Genomic DNA, 15,135 nt, shown 5'->3' with positions numbered 1-15,135 from the left:
AAACACATTTATTTAGAGAGAGGCAAATAGGTGCATTTTCTAGCAAATGAAGGACACTAAACATTTGAATTTTTTAAGTGGTAGTGCTTTTAAAAGACTGTTTAAAGCTTTTTCCTACTTAGTAAAAAATATAATTCACATTTAATATATGTCTCCATCAAATTTATAGCTATAAAAGTTATACTATGAAAAGTAAATAAGAAAATTAAATTATATCTATTTTTACTGATAATTTTTATGGATATAATATACAAAATTCATCATTCATAACAACCGACAAAAAAAGTTTTGGATGTTATCTACGAACCACAATTCACCCATGGACATCAAGAAGCCACCTCACCAATTTCCAAATAGCTATTTTATGATAATGATGTTTGATTAAATAAAAAATAAAAATTCAAAATACTAAATAAAAAACCAATTCAAGAATTTTGTTTAGGTCATTAATATATCATCCACATATCCCATCCCTACTACCTTCAAATAATAGATTAATCATTCGATATTTGATATTCATATTGAGTCTAACTAAAATTGAATTTGCACCGAAAAGTCTTATATTGAAAAGTAAAACAATCTCTAATAAGAACAATATTGTATTTGGAAAAATTCGAATACAAGACATTTGATTAAAAATGAAAAATATTTACCACTTCACTATAATCTCTCGTTGCTAGATGAAAGTATGATTCAATCTTCCATCATTTCATAGCCAGCCCCCTTTTGCCCCACCCTCCCTTGAAATAATAGAAGAAGGAATAATATTTATTTTTTTATCATCGGAGGTTTGATATTCATATTGAGTCCAATGAAATTTGAATTCGCACCAAAAAGTCTCATATTAAGAGGATGTTTTTTAAATAAGTCAATTTTGTATTCAGGAAATTTGAATCTAAAACATCTGATTAAAGACGAAAAAGTATTTACCACTTTATAATAACCCATCGATGTTAAAGTAATGATTCAATCTTTCATCATTTCATAGTCCACTCCCCTTCTTTCCTCTCCCCCCATACACACCCCTCTCAAACCCACAGCTAAAAAAAACCCCAAATTTCTTTCTTTCATTAGTACACACTCATCAAGATTCAACACAAATGCCTTCATCAAAATTTGAACCAAATGATGACATACTTAATTTTGTAATCAAGAAAGCAAATGGACTAAAAGGTCTAGTAGACACAGGCCTTGAAAATATCCCAAATCAATGTATTCAACCAAAAGACCAAAGACTAGAAAAATCTCAAATTGACAATCAAGAATCAATCCCAACAATTGATATATCAAATTTTGATGATTTAAGTGTTGAAAAATCAATTCAAGATGCCGCAAGCAAGTGGGGTTTCTTCCAAATCATCAATCATGGCATCCCAATTGAAGTTCTTGATGATTTAAAGGAAGCAGGACACAAATTCTTTGAATTGCCATCTGAAGAAAAAGTTAAGTATAACAAAGAGAGCTATAATGCTAGTGAATCTGTGTTGATGTTTTGGAGTGCTATTGGTGAGAAAGATGAAAAAGTTTTAGAGTGGAGGGATGGTATAAGACATAGTTGTAATCCACAAAATGATAGCAATCTTTGGCCTCCTCAAACAAGGTAACTTTTTGGGGTTTTCTGCTCCATGTAATTTATAGGTCACAAGTTTCCAAGTATTACTTTTGCGAGTTTCATATCTTTTACTATAAGGTGTTTGTGTTTCTGAACTATCACCAACTATTTATCAAAACACATTCCAAAACTGACTAGATCAAGTGTTTGAATACAGTGCGTCACAACTTAATTTGCCCATAGAATTTTGTCCAAATGGCAAAGTAATTTTGATGATAGTCCATATAGGAAAGAAAACTCGTGAAAACGTGATACTTCAGATGTGTTTTTTATCATTATCTCAAGACTTTTTTTATAACGGTGTACATATATCTTTTTTACAATTACATATCCACTATAATCTCACAAGTAGAGTATGGAGAGGGTAGGATATACGTAGACTTTACCTCTATCTTTACTACATAAAGAGGTTGTTTTTATAGACTCTTGAAACATTCTTAGAAAAATTTATGACTTTGACATTGAATCTTGAACATTATTAGCAAAATTCTTGATCTTACCATTAAATTTTGAACACTCTTAGTGAAATTTCTGACTTTGATACTGTTTTACAGGAATCAAGTCTTGGAGTATCAAAAGTGGGCTACACCACTTGCTAAAAAATTGCTTGAGGTGCTATTGAAGGGTCTCAATGTCAATGAAATTGATGAATCTTTAGAACCTCTCTTGATGGGAACTATGGCTATCAATATAAACTACTATCCACCTTGTCCAAATCCAAGTATCGCCATTGGTTTTCGTAGACACTGCGACATGTCCTGCATAACTCTGCTCCTCCAGGACGACACGGGAGGCCTATATGTCCAAGGGACTAAAGGTGATAACTGGATTCACGTAAATCCTATCAAAGGTGCCTTGGCGGTTAACATAGGTAACTCGTTGCAGATCATGAGCAACGATCGATACAAAAGTATCGAGCATTGTGTAGCAGTTGATTCTAGCAGGGCTCGAATATCTGTACCGCTATTTGTGAATCCTAGCCCTGATAGTGTCATTGGTCCATTCCCACAAATACTCAAAGATGGAGAAAAATCAATGTACAAACATGTTTTGTTCTCTGATTATTGGGATCATTACTTCAGTAAGAGGCCCTCTGGTAAAGCATCACTAGATTTTGCTAAAATTTGATGTTTTAATTCACAAATTTCTTTGTTATGCAATGTCAAAAAGTATTTCTTTATGTAACCGGTGAGTTTGTGTGATTGTATTGTTATCTTATTTTGTTCTAATGATTTCATAATCTTATTTTGCCCTTCATCCTACTTTTTGTTTATAATAACTTTCCCCCATATTTTTTTTTCAATGTAATAATGTCAGGGGTGGACCCACATGTTGAACCCACTCGGTTGGAAAATTTATTATTTATATAAGGAGAATTAATGTTAAATTAGTATAATTATATATTTAAACCCACAATGAACAAAGTGTGGCATGTTACTGCTTTTGGTTCAATATCACTGTGTATTCATATTCAGTAGCCAAATTGGCCTATAAAAAAAATTGACCAATCATATTCAATATGCTAGTCACTAATAAATTTATCACCAATATATTTTATTTTATTTTTAAATTTTATGTTGTATATTTTGTCTTCTTACTCAAACTCGATAAAAATCTTAAATCTGTTTTACTTCTAAAAACATTTAATCATTTATAATTGAATTTTTGTAGTGTCTTTCTTAGTTTTTTGCTATAATTTGTTATTTTGATGAGATTATATATAGTTTCTTAGTTAACTCTAATTTTGTTTTTTGTTTTTTGTTTTTTTAAATGTAAATAGATTTTTTTTAAAATAAATTCCTCAACTTTGTTAAATAATTAAAAAGTGCCGAGTTTTTCTAAAAAAAACTATATATCTTATTTTGATATTAAATTATTAAAAAAAGAATAAATAAAAGCACAAAGAGCAAATCATTTGTTGTGCTTGATGTTGCTTACACTATCGACGATCATCCTATGGTTGAACTCACTTATATAAAATTTTGAGTCCGCACTGAATAATGTAAGTTCATTCATTGAATTGTTGGTGTGTAACACTATGACAATTTTAAATTTGAACTCTATAATTTAAAAAATGTATTTTCTTAAAAGTGGATACCGAATATACAATAAGAAAAAACATGTACTCGTGATGGGTAGTAATTATCTCCGCCTTCAATTAGAGATCTCGAATTTAGAAATAAATTTACATTCAGTTTTGAAGAGGATACTGAATACAAAATGAGGAGGGGGGGGGGGGGGGCCCTTGCTAAATCCGCCTTCAATTAGAGATCTCGAATTTAGAAATAAATTTACATTCAGTTTTGAAGAGGATACTGAATACAAAATGAGGAGGGGGGGGGGGGGGACACCTACTTAAATGCCGCTTATCATTTTCTAAGATTGTGACCGGTAGTAACTATCTCCATCATCAACTATAGATTTCGAGTTTGGAATGAATTTACTTTCACTCCTAAGACTGGTATCAATATAGGGTGACGAAACCCCCCAATCATCAAAGATTGTGATAGGTAGTCTCTCAATACGAAAACTAGTATCAAATGTCGAGTTTTGACTATCAAATACTACGTAAATTCTACTAAAGTTCACCCTAACAACAAAAACTTAGTCATGAAAATATGATCCATCAAATCCATCCAAGTTTAACCTGATCATTGATCCATTTATTTACTAGCTCAACTCGTTAATAAACAGTGTTGATATATTTTAAAATGCAGTTTTTGGCCTTTTACTCATTATAAATTAGTGTATAATTTCACATTTCTTGAATTTTGAGCATTTGGTGAAATTTAACTTTTTCACATTTGACACTATCTAATACGTCTGGAGAGAGGCAAATTAATGGACCCATTTTCTAGCAAACGAAGAACACAAGCATGAAGAAGATTTAGTAATGTATAAGGAAATGTACTCAAGCATATGAAATTTTTCCTTCTAACAGATTTAAGTGGTACTGCTTTTATAAGACTTTCAAAAACTTATTCCAAAAAATAATAATACACATTCGGTATATATCCCAAGCAAATCTTCTGAATTGTCATAATAATTTATAGCTATAAAATTATAATATTAAAAGCAAAATAAAGTATTAAATTATAATATTACTATTTTTACTGATATTTTTTTATGGATATAATAGAGAGCACGAATTTCAAAAGGATGTGAATGTTATTCAAACCAACCACAATTCATTTATATGATACCAAAAAGCCACCTCATCGATTTTCAAATAGCTATGAAAATAAATTTTATGATAAACTGAATCCAAATAAATTTGAATTTACATTGAAAAGTCTCATACTGAGAGGTAAAACACTCTATATTCAGAAAAAATTGAATCCAAAATATTTGATTAAAAATGAAAAAATATTTAGCACTCCATCACAACCCCCTCGTTGCTAGATGAAGTAATGATTCAATCTTAAATCATTCCATAGCAAACCCCCCTTCTCCCCCGCCCCCCCAACACACCCCCTCAAATCCACCATTAAAAAAACCTCAAATTTCCTTCTTCCACTAGTACACACTCATCAAGATTCAACACAAATGTCTTCTTCAAAATTTGAACCAAATGATGACATACTTGATTTTGTAATCAAGAAAGCAAATGGACTAAAAGGCCTAGTAGACACAAACCTTGAAATTATCCCAAATCAATGCATTCAACCAAAAGAACAAAGACTAAACAAGTCTCAAATTGACAATCAAGAATCAATCCCAACAATTAATTTATCAAATTTTGATGATTTAAATGTTGAAAAATCAATTCAAGAAGCAGCAAGCAAGTGGGGTTTCTTCCAAATCATCAATCATGGGATCCCAATTGAGGTACTTGAAAATTTGAAGGATGCAGCACACAAATTCTTTGAATTGCCAGCTGAAGAAAAAGTTAAGTATCATAAAGAAAAAGTTAGTCCTGGTGAATCTGTGTTGATGTTTTGGAGTGCTATTGGTGAGAAAGATGAGAAAGTTTTGGAGTGGAGGGATACTATAAGACATGGTTGTAATCCACAAAATGATAGCAATCTTTGGCCTCCTCAAACAAGGTAACTTTTTGGGGTTTTCTACTCTGTATAATCAATAGGTCACAGGTTTTCAAGTAGTATTACTTTTTGGGAGGTGTTTGCATTTCTGAACTATCACCAACTATTTATCAAAACATATTTAAAAACTAACTAGATTAAGTGGTTGAACACAAAATTATCTCAAGATTTTATAATGGTACTCTATAACTTAAATCAAAAGTATATTGTATATGTAGGAGAAAAGTTATCTTTTATACGCTTACATATCCAGTATAATCTCACAAGTAGAGTATGTAAAGGGTAGGATATACACAAATTCTTCCTTTGTCTTAGCAACATAAGGAGGGTTTATTTTTTATAAACTCTCGAAACATTTTTAGTGAAATTCTTAACTTTGACATGGAATCTTGAACGTTATTAGCAAAAAAATTGACCTTCCCATTAAACTCTGAATGCTCTTAGCAAAATTCCTGACTTTGTTATTGATTTATAGGGACCAAGTTTTGGAGTATAAAAAGTGGGTTAAACCACTTGCTAAAAAATTGCTTGAGGTGCTATTGAAGGGTCTCAATGTCAATGAAATTGACGAATCTTTAGAACCTCTCTTGATGGGAACTATGTCTATAAACATCAACTACTATCCACCATGCCCAAATCCAAGTATCGCCATTGGTTTTCGTAGACACTGCGACATGGACTGCATAACTTTGCTCCTCCAAAACGACACGGGAGGCTTATATGTTCGAGGAACTAAAGACAACTGGATCCACGTAAATCCTATCAAAGGCGCCTTAGCGGTTAATATAGGTGACTCATTGCAGATCATGAGCAATGATCGATACAAGAGTATCGAGCATTGTGTAGCTGTTGATTCGAGCAGGGCTCGAATATCCATACCGCTATTCGTGAATCCTAGTTTTGATAGTGTCATTGGTCCATTCCCACAAATACTAAAAGATGGAGAAAAACCAGTGTACAAACATATTTTGTTCTCTGATTATTGGGATCATTGCTTCATTAAGAGGCCTTCTGGTAAAGCATCACTAGATTTTGCTAAAATTTGATGCTTTATTTCAAAGTTCTTGTATGTTAATGTTTTTTTATTATAAATATGTTATTGTAATGATGAAAACTGTTATTTTATGTAACTTGCAATTTGGTGTAATCGTGTCCGTTATTTATTTATTTTTTCTTTATCTTGCCCTTTCTTATAATTTAATAATTCTATTTTACACTTTAAAAAAAACGTGGTGAAACTCTTAGGGTGTTGTTTGGAGTCTGAAGTGCCTCTACTAGTCATGAATTCATTTCCAAAGGTACCCTCTATACTATATTCATGACGTGGAGATCAAACACGTTGGTTTTCATGGGAAACCTTAGCATTTTAAGCAAAGTTTTATTTTCAATTTATTCAAAAGGAAAGAAAATTTATAAAAAAAATACATGTTTCTTTTAATTTAGAGTTTTATAAATAAATTAGTGTTTTTTAAGTATATTTTTAAATTAGCTATTTAATTTTTCTTATATTAATTCAAAATAATTAGCTAATATTTGTATTAGACAACAACACACAAGAGGACTCTCCACTTTGGCTCTTAGCCTGCAACGTAAGACAATAAATAATCTTGAAATCAGGGGTGTTACAATGATACTATTTTTATTGATAATTTTTATAGATATTGGAGTCAGTGATATATTAATTTATTTGTTTTAATTTATTTGACATGAATAAAATTAACACAATTAATTATATATTTTTATAATATTAAAATATTTTAAATTATTAATTATTATAATTTTTATTATCTTTAATGTAATTTTTTCATTTTCACTGTTTTAACTTATGTACACTAACAGAATTTTGTAAATCACCTATTCCCACTTACTTTATATGGTAAAAAATTTCATCATTCATGACAATTGACAACTTGACAACAAAGATGTGGATGTTATTCAAACAAATCACAATTCATCCACATGGACACCAAGAAGCCATCTCACCAAGCTACTTTTTTATGATGATAATGATGTTTGATTATACATAAAATTAAAATATTAAATAAAAAATTAATTCAAAATTTTTGTTTGGGTCGTTAATATATATCATCCATATACCGCAACCCCACTCCCTTAAAATAATAGAATGAAGTAATAATTTAATTGTTCTAACAAATTTATAAAAAATTATATGACGTGTTCAAAAACTCGTGATTCGCGCGTCAGACTTCAGTGTCGAGGTGGGTGGGGTGTGGGGTGGGGGGGTACGGAGACAGAACAATTATAACGTTTTAAAAATGTCAAAGAAAAGAAATGATAAAACAAGATTTTTTATAAAATCATTGAAGCCACTAATTAAAGGAAAATAAAGAGTAGTCACTTTTTCATAATTTGATTTATCATATACTATGTAAATACTACAAAAAAAATTAATAAATTATACTATTTTTAACTGATAATTTTTATGGATATAATATACAAATTTCGTTATTCATGCATTTGGACATCAAGAAGCCACATCACCAATTTTCAAATAACTATTTTATGATGATGATGTTTGATTAAGCATAAAATAAAAATAAAAAATTGAAATACTAAATAAAAAAATCAATTCAAGAATTATTAGAAGGAGTGATTTTTTTTCAATATTCATATTGAGTCTAACTAAATTTGAATTCGCATCAAAAAGTTTCATATTGAGAGGTAATACGCTCCTCTAATTAACAAAGACGACTATATATTCAGAAAAAATTGAATTCAAGCCATTTGATTAATGATGAAAAATATTTACTACTCCTCCATAACCCATCGTTGCTAGATGAAAGAATGATTCAATCTTTCATCATTTCATAGCCAATCCCCAACCACCCACACACACTCCTCTCAAAGCCACCATAAAAAAGCCCCACAAATTTCCTTCTTCCATTAGTACACACTTATCAATATTCAACACAAATGCCTTCTTCAAAATTTGAACCAAATGATGACATATTTGATTTTGTAATCAAGAAAGCAAATGGACTAAAAGGCATAGCAGACACAAGCCTTGAAATTATTCCAAATCAATGCATTCAACCAAAAGAACAAAGACTAGACAAATCTCAAATTGACAATCAAGAATCAATCCCCACAATTGATTTGTCAAATTTTGATGATTTAAATGTTGAAAAATCAATTCAAGAAGCAGCAAACAAGTGGGGTTTCTTCCAAATCATCAATCATGGCATCCCAATTGAAGTTCTTGAAGATTTGAAAGAAGCAGGACACAAATTCTTTGAATTGCCAGCTGAAGAAAAAGTAAAGTATTATAAAGAAAATGCTGGTGCTGATGAATCTGTGTTGTTGTATTGGAGTGCTATTGGTGTCAAAGATGAGAAAGTTTTGGAGTGGAGAGATAGTATAAAGCATGGTTGTAATCTAGAAAATGATAGCAATCTTTGGCCTCCTCAAACAAGGTAACTTTTTTGGATTTTTTGTTCAATGTATCTATATGTCACATGTTCTTAAGTAAGTAAAAAAAATACCTAAAGTATTACTTTTTTCGTGAGTTCAATAACTTAACGTTAAGATGTTTATGAAAACACACTTCGAAATTGACTAGACCAAGTGTTTGAATACAATCTTTAAAAAGTGTATGAAAAACTTAATTTGCCTATAAAATTTCATTGACATGGAAACTGACTCATTAAATGAGAGCTGTGTTTTGATAATTAGTTGATGATAGTTTAGATTGAAAACTTACAAAATATGATATTTCAGGTGTATTTTTTGTCATTATCTCTAAATTTTATAATGGTATATATAACTTAAAGTCAAAATTATATTGCATATGTTGGAGAAAAATTATCTTTATACGATAATATATTCAGTATAATCTCACACAAGTAGGATATGTGAAGGTTAGGATGTACGCATATCTTATTTTTTCCTTTACAGGGTAAAAATGTTGTTTTCGATAAATTTTGAAACACTCTTCGTGAAATTTCTGATTATGACATTAAATCTTGAATGTTTTTAGCAAAATTCTTGTCATTGCCATTAAATTTCGTACGCTCTTAATGAAATTTCTGACTTTCTCACGAGTTTATAGGAACCAAGTCTTGGAGTATCAAAAGTGGGCTAAACCACTTGCTAAAAAGTTGTTAGAGGTACTATTGAAGGGTCTCAATGTCAATGAAATTGATGAATCTTTAGAACCTCTCTTGATGGGAACTATGGCTATCAACATAAACTACTATCCACCATGCCCAAATCCAAGTATCACCATTGGTTGTCGCCGACACTGTGACGTGTCTTGCATCACTCTGCTTCTCCAAGACGACACGGGAGGCCTATATGTCCGAGGGACTAAAGGCGATAACTGGATCCATGTAAATCCAATAAAAGGCGCCTTAGCGGTTAACATAGGTGACTCGTTGCAGATCATGAGCAATGATCGATACAAAAGTATAGAGCATTGTGTAGCAGTTGATTCAAGCAGGGCTCGAATATCTGTACCGCTATTTGTGAATCCTAGCCTTGACACTGTCATTGGTCCATTTCCACAAATGCTAAAAGATGGAGAAAAACCAGTGTACAAACAAGTCTTGTTTTCTGATTATTGGGATTATTTCTTCAGTAAGAGGCCTTCTGGTAAAGCATCACTAGATTTTGCTAAAAATTGATGCTTTGATTTACAAATTTTTTGTTATGTTAATGTTATTGTATTGTCAAATCCATTATTATGTAATAACGAAAAGTGTTATTTTATGCAACCATCGATTTGGTGTGGTAGTGTTATTGTTTTTTCTCTTTGTCTTCTTTTTTGTTTTAAATATCCACTTTGGAACTTCAAACTAATCCAAATTTGCACTTCATAAGTCCATTAACAGGTATTTGCTATGTATCATAATTATTTTCATTTCTTAAGCTCGAATCCAGAACATCAGATTATGAATAAAAAATCTTATTTATTTCACCATAATCCGAGCAATTATGATAGAAAAGAAAATTGGATATAGACTCTCTTTAGAATACTCATATTTCTCGACAAGAGGGTAACACATGATTGTCAAATGTCAGTAACTAAATGTAAATCTCGATATCCTTCCCAACTCCTGAATTTCCACCTCAATGTCGGAGGTGGGGGGTGGGGCTGACGAAACAAATAAAATGTTTTCGAAATGAATGAAAAAAAAAAAAGCCAAAGCAAGATTTTTACTGATAATTTTTTTTATGAATAAAATAGAGTATACAAATTTCAAAAAAATGTGGATGTTATTCAAACAAACCACAGCTTATGCATATTACTATATATTAGAAGACTCTAAGATTTACTACCAAAAGTGGGCCCCATTTCCTTCCACTTAAATAATATTTTTCAACCTTATCATGGTAAAAGTTAAATTTATTATCCTTTACATTTAATTTTATATGATATTATTTTTTCTATAAAATCATTATATATGTTTTAATAATTTAAATTTCAAAAACATTATAATTTAACTTTAAAGATTTTATTTTATCAAAATCTTGTACATTGAAATATATAGTTATGAATTTAAAATATTTTTAAAATCATATAAAAATTTCAATAACTTCTCAAATTCCATAATATAACACTTAAATACTACATATTATATATTAATTATACTATACTATAAATGACTTAAATACTCCATATTATCTATTACAATAATTAACAATTATTTGACACTTTAAATTCTATCAATGCCATATAAATTAGGATAAAAAACCTAACATATAATATTTAAATATATTTAAAAATAATATAAGTAATACTATACATTACAATAATTAACAGCTTCATTATTTAAAACTTATATACAAAATTTAATTGACTCTCTAAATTCTATTGGTACCACATAAAATGGATTATATGATAAACATATATTGTTTGAAATTGACGAAAAAGAAACTATAAATTACAATAATTAACAAAATAAATCTCTCGACTCCAACAAATCTATCAATTAATGCCACATAAATTGGGACATGGCAAATAACATATATTATTAAAAAATTAGGTTCAAAATGTACTATAAAATACAATAATTAACAACTTAATATATTAAAGAGACATATAAAAAATGGTTAATATTTGAAATTCTGCGTGTGCCACATAAATTAGAACAAACAGAGTAATAAATATTTTTTTCAAAATTATGTTAAAAAAAAGTACTACAAATCACAATAGCTAACAATTTAAAATATTTTTAAAATCATATAAAAATTTCAATAACTTCTCAAATTCCATAATATAACACTTAAATACTACATATTATATATTAATTATACTATACTATAAATGACTTAAATACTCCATATTATCTATTACAATAATTAACAATTATTTGACACTTTAAATTCTATCAATGCCATATAAATTAGGATAAAAAACCTAACATATAATATTTAAATATATTTAAAAATAATATAAGTAATACTATACATTACAATAATTAACAGCTTAATTATTTAAAACTTATATAAAAAATTTAATTGACTCTCTAAATTCTATTGGTACCACATAAAATGGATTATATGATAAACATATATTGTTTGAAATTGACGAAAAAGAAACAATAAATTACAATAATTAATAAAAAAATAGTCCACTCCAAAAAATCTATCAATTAACAACATATATTGTTTGAAATTGACGAAAAAGAAACAATAAATTACAATAATTAATAAAAAAAATTGTTGACGAAATTGACGAAAAACAAATTATAAATTACAATAATTAACAAAATAAATCTCTCGACTCCAACAAATCTATCAATTAATGCCACATAAATTGGGACATGGCAAATAACATATATTATTAAAAAATTAGGTTCAAAATGTACTATAAAATACAATAATTAACAACTTAATATATTAAAGAGACATATAAAAAATGGTTAATATTTGAAATTCTGCGTGTGCCACATAAATTAGAACAAACAGAGTAATAAATATTTTTTTCAAAATTATGTTAAAAAAAAGTACTACAAATCACAATAGCTAACAATTTAAAATATTTTTAAAATCATATAAAAATTTCAATAACTTCTCAAATTCCATAATATGACATAAATTTTTTAAAAAACGGTTATAAATCATAATAAATAGTACAATATTTAAACTACTTTAAAAGCATTATAAATTGCATATTATCTATTACAATAATTAACAATTATTTGACACTTTAAATTCTATCAATGCCATATAAATTAGGATAAAAAACCTAACATATAATATTTAAATATATTTAAAAATACTATAAGTAATACTATACATTACAATAAGTAACACCTTAAATATTTAAAAGTTATATAAAAAATTTAATTGACTCTCTAAATTCTATTGGTACCACATAAAATGGATTATATGATAAACATATATTGTTTGAAATTGACGAAAAAGAAACTATAAATTACAATAATTAACAAAATAAATCTCTCGACTCCAACAAATCTATCAATTAATGCCACATAAATTGGGACATGGCAAATAACATATATTATTAAAAATTTAGGTTCAAAATATACAATAAAATACAATAATTAACAACTTAATATATTAAAGAGACATATAAAAAATGCTTAATATTTAAAATTCTGCGTGTGCCACATAAATTAGAACAAACAGAGTAATAAATATTTTTTTCTAAATTATGTTAAAAAAAAAAACTACAAATCACAATAGCTAAAAAATTTAAATATTTTTAAAATCAGATAAAAATTTCAATAACTTCTCAAATTTCATAATATGACATAAATTAAAATAAAAAAATACATATATTTGGGCCCCGTGCTGGCACGGGGTCCTATATCTAGTGACACCAAGAAGTCACCTCACCAATATCCAAATAGCTATTCTAGAAGATATGTTTTATGATAATGATGTTTGATTAAATATAAAAGAAAAAAATAAAATATGAAACAGTAAATAAAAAACAATTCAAGAATTTTGTTTAGGTCATTAATATATCATCCACATACCCCATCCCCACTCCCTTCAAATAATAGAAGAAGGAATGATTTTTTTAATCATTCGATATTAGATATTCATATTGAGTTCAACTATAATTAACTTTGCGCCGAAAAGTCTTATATTGAGAAGTAAAACAAATCTTTAATTGTATTCAGAAAAATTCAAATTCAAGATATTTGATTAAAAATGAAAAATATTTACCACTTCACCATAATCTCTCGTTGCTAAATGAAGGAATGACAGACGTTATAAAATTATTATTTTTTAAACTATTTTAAAAATACAATAGTAATTTATTATTTAACCCTAATAATGTAATTAGTAATTTTTAATTATTGAAAAAACATATTTTTTTATGGTACTGACATGTAGACGCTATCACCTCTCCTATTATATTACTCCTTATTAGAAGTGACACTTAGATGGACGAACACAGCTATACATATTTGTACAACAACCAATAAAGATAGTACTTTTAAAGTAGCAACATTCAATATGAATCCTTCAATTTTTATTTTCGGTACACGTGTCTACCTTTTAGTTCGGGGGGAAGACAACTGTTTTCCACTTCTATATGCTCCTTTTTATTACTCTTATTTCTAATGACAGTTAGAAGGACTAACACTACATTAAATTAGTTGTATAATGTGCAAAAAATTTTGTACATTAACTTTTAACTTTATTAAATTAGTTGTACAGCGTGAAAAAATTTCTACATTAACTTTTTAAAAATGACAGTTGGAAGTACCTACGTGTCTAATAGCCAATCAAATAAGCCCACAAAGCCCAAACTATTGGTGTTGACATAAAGTATAGACTAATAAGATAAAATTATGAAATTATCCTTAAAAAAACAACCAAAAGGACTAACACAACATGAAATAATTGTACTATAAGTTATGAAAATTGTACATTAACTTGGGCTTATTTTACTTTTTTGCAGTGCTTTACATAATTGGACTAAAAGCAATATAAGATGTACGTCAACATTGCCTCTGGAATGATGAACTGATACATACACGTGTTCATTAGATGTAAATCCAGCTGTCCTATAAGCTAAATATATTATTAGTTCTTCCACATTGCTTTGGTTCTTCTTCTTTCTTCACTCCTCTTTCATATCTGATTGTTCTATGTTTAATTAAAAGGGAAAATTAATCAAAATGGCCATTCAGTGATAATTATAACTCAAAATAGTTTAATTATGGGATTTCTGTCATTACTATTCATCCGACACATTAATTTGTCATTATATATTGAAATAATATATTTATCTTTCCTTAATCATAATAAAATTATAATTTAACATTTATTTTTCTGAAATGATAATTTTGTTTTAATTCCTACAACATGTTGTTTACTATATTGAATGTAATTATAATAAAACATATTGTATTTAGTATGACAAAAGAACTCAAAAAATTGATAAATTAGATAAATAGTAATCTTAGCTTCTAAGAAATGTCACATCATGATTTACATATCCAACTTTATATATATAAAAGAGTTAAAAAAGAAAAA

The 15,135-nt window shown here is 28.4% G+C and overlaps 3 protein-coding genes across 3 annotated transcripts; all 3 read left to right on the top strand.

Moving 5' to 3' along the window:
• Positions 1-962: 962 nt before the first annotated feature.
• LOC102590939 (feruloyl CoA ortho-hydroxylase 2-like) lies at positions 963-2,874 on the top strand. The gene is made up of 2 exons (XM_006340293.2): positions 963-1,600; positions 2,167-2,874. Exons 1-2 carry the CDS (start codon positions 1,101-1,103, stop codon positions 2,738-2,740), a joined length of 1,074 nt encoding a protein of 357 aa, XP_006340355.1. The 5' UTR covers positions 963-1,100; the 3' UTR covers positions 2,741-2,874.
• Positions 2,875-5,078: 2,204 nt separating this feature from the next.
• LOC102589939 (feruloyl CoA ortho-hydroxylase 2-like) lies at positions 5,079-6,802 on the top strand. The gene is made up of 2 exons (XM_006340290.2): positions 5,079-5,658; positions 6,131-6,802. Exons 1-2 carry the CDS (start codon positions 5,159-5,161, stop codon positions 6,699-6,701), a joined length of 1,071 nt encoding a protein of 356 aa, XP_006340352.1. The 5' UTR covers positions 5,079-5,158; the 3' UTR covers positions 6,702-6,802.
• A 1,643-nt stretch (positions 6,803-8,445) lies between these two features.
• Positions 8,446-10,413, top strand: LOC102590254 (feruloyl CoA ortho-hydroxylase 1-like). The gene is made up of 2 exons (XM_006340291.2): positions 8,446-9,089; positions 9,725-10,413. The coding sequence occupies exons 1-2, from the start codon at positions 8,590-8,592 to the stop codon at positions 10,296-10,298; spliced, it is 1,074 nt and encodes a 357-aa protein (XP_006340353.1). The 5' UTR covers positions 8,446-8,589; the 3' UTR covers positions 10,299-10,413.
• The last annotated feature ends 4,722 nt before the right edge of the window (positions 10,414-15,135 follow it).

Source organism: Solanum tuberosum, unplaced genomic scaffold (assembly GCF_000226075.1).
Source record: "Solanum tuberosum cultivar DM 1-3 516 R44 unplaced genomic scaffold, SolTub_3.0 scf00017, whole genome shotgun sequence".
NCBI lineage: Eukaryota > Viridiplantae > Streptophyta > Magnoliopsida > Solanales > Solanaceae > Solanum > Solanum tuberosum.
Note: the sequence above shows the minus strand (reverse complement) of the source record. Positions and strands in the feature narration are given on the sequence as shown.

Excerpts from the sequence above, each read along its gene's own strand:
- LOC102590254 (XM_006340291.2), top strand. The coding sequence starts at position 8,590 with ATGCCTTCTTCAAAATTTGAACCAAATGATGACATATTTGATTTTGTA. Across the intron at positions 9,090-9,724 it reads CTTTGGCCTCCTCAAACAAG|GAACCAAGTCTTGGAGTATC; the intron begins GTAACTTTTTTG and ends ACGAGTTTATAG.
- LOC102590939 (XM_006340293.2), top strand. The coding sequence starts at position 1,101 with ATGCCTTCATCAAAATTTGAACCAAATGATGACATACTTAATTTTGTA. Across the intron at positions 1,601-2,166 it reads CTTTGGCCTCCTCAAACAAG|GAATCAAGTCTTGGAGTATC; the intron begins GTAACTTTTTGG and ends ACTGTTTTACAG.
- LOC102589939 (XM_006340290.2), top strand. The coding sequence starts at position 5,159 with ATGTCTTCTTCAAAATTTGAACCAAATGATGACATACTTGATTTTGTA. Across the intron at positions 5,659-6,130 it reads CTTTGGCCTCCTCAAACAAG|GGACCAAGTTTTGGAGTATA; the intron begins GTAACTTTTTGG and ends ATTGATTTATAG.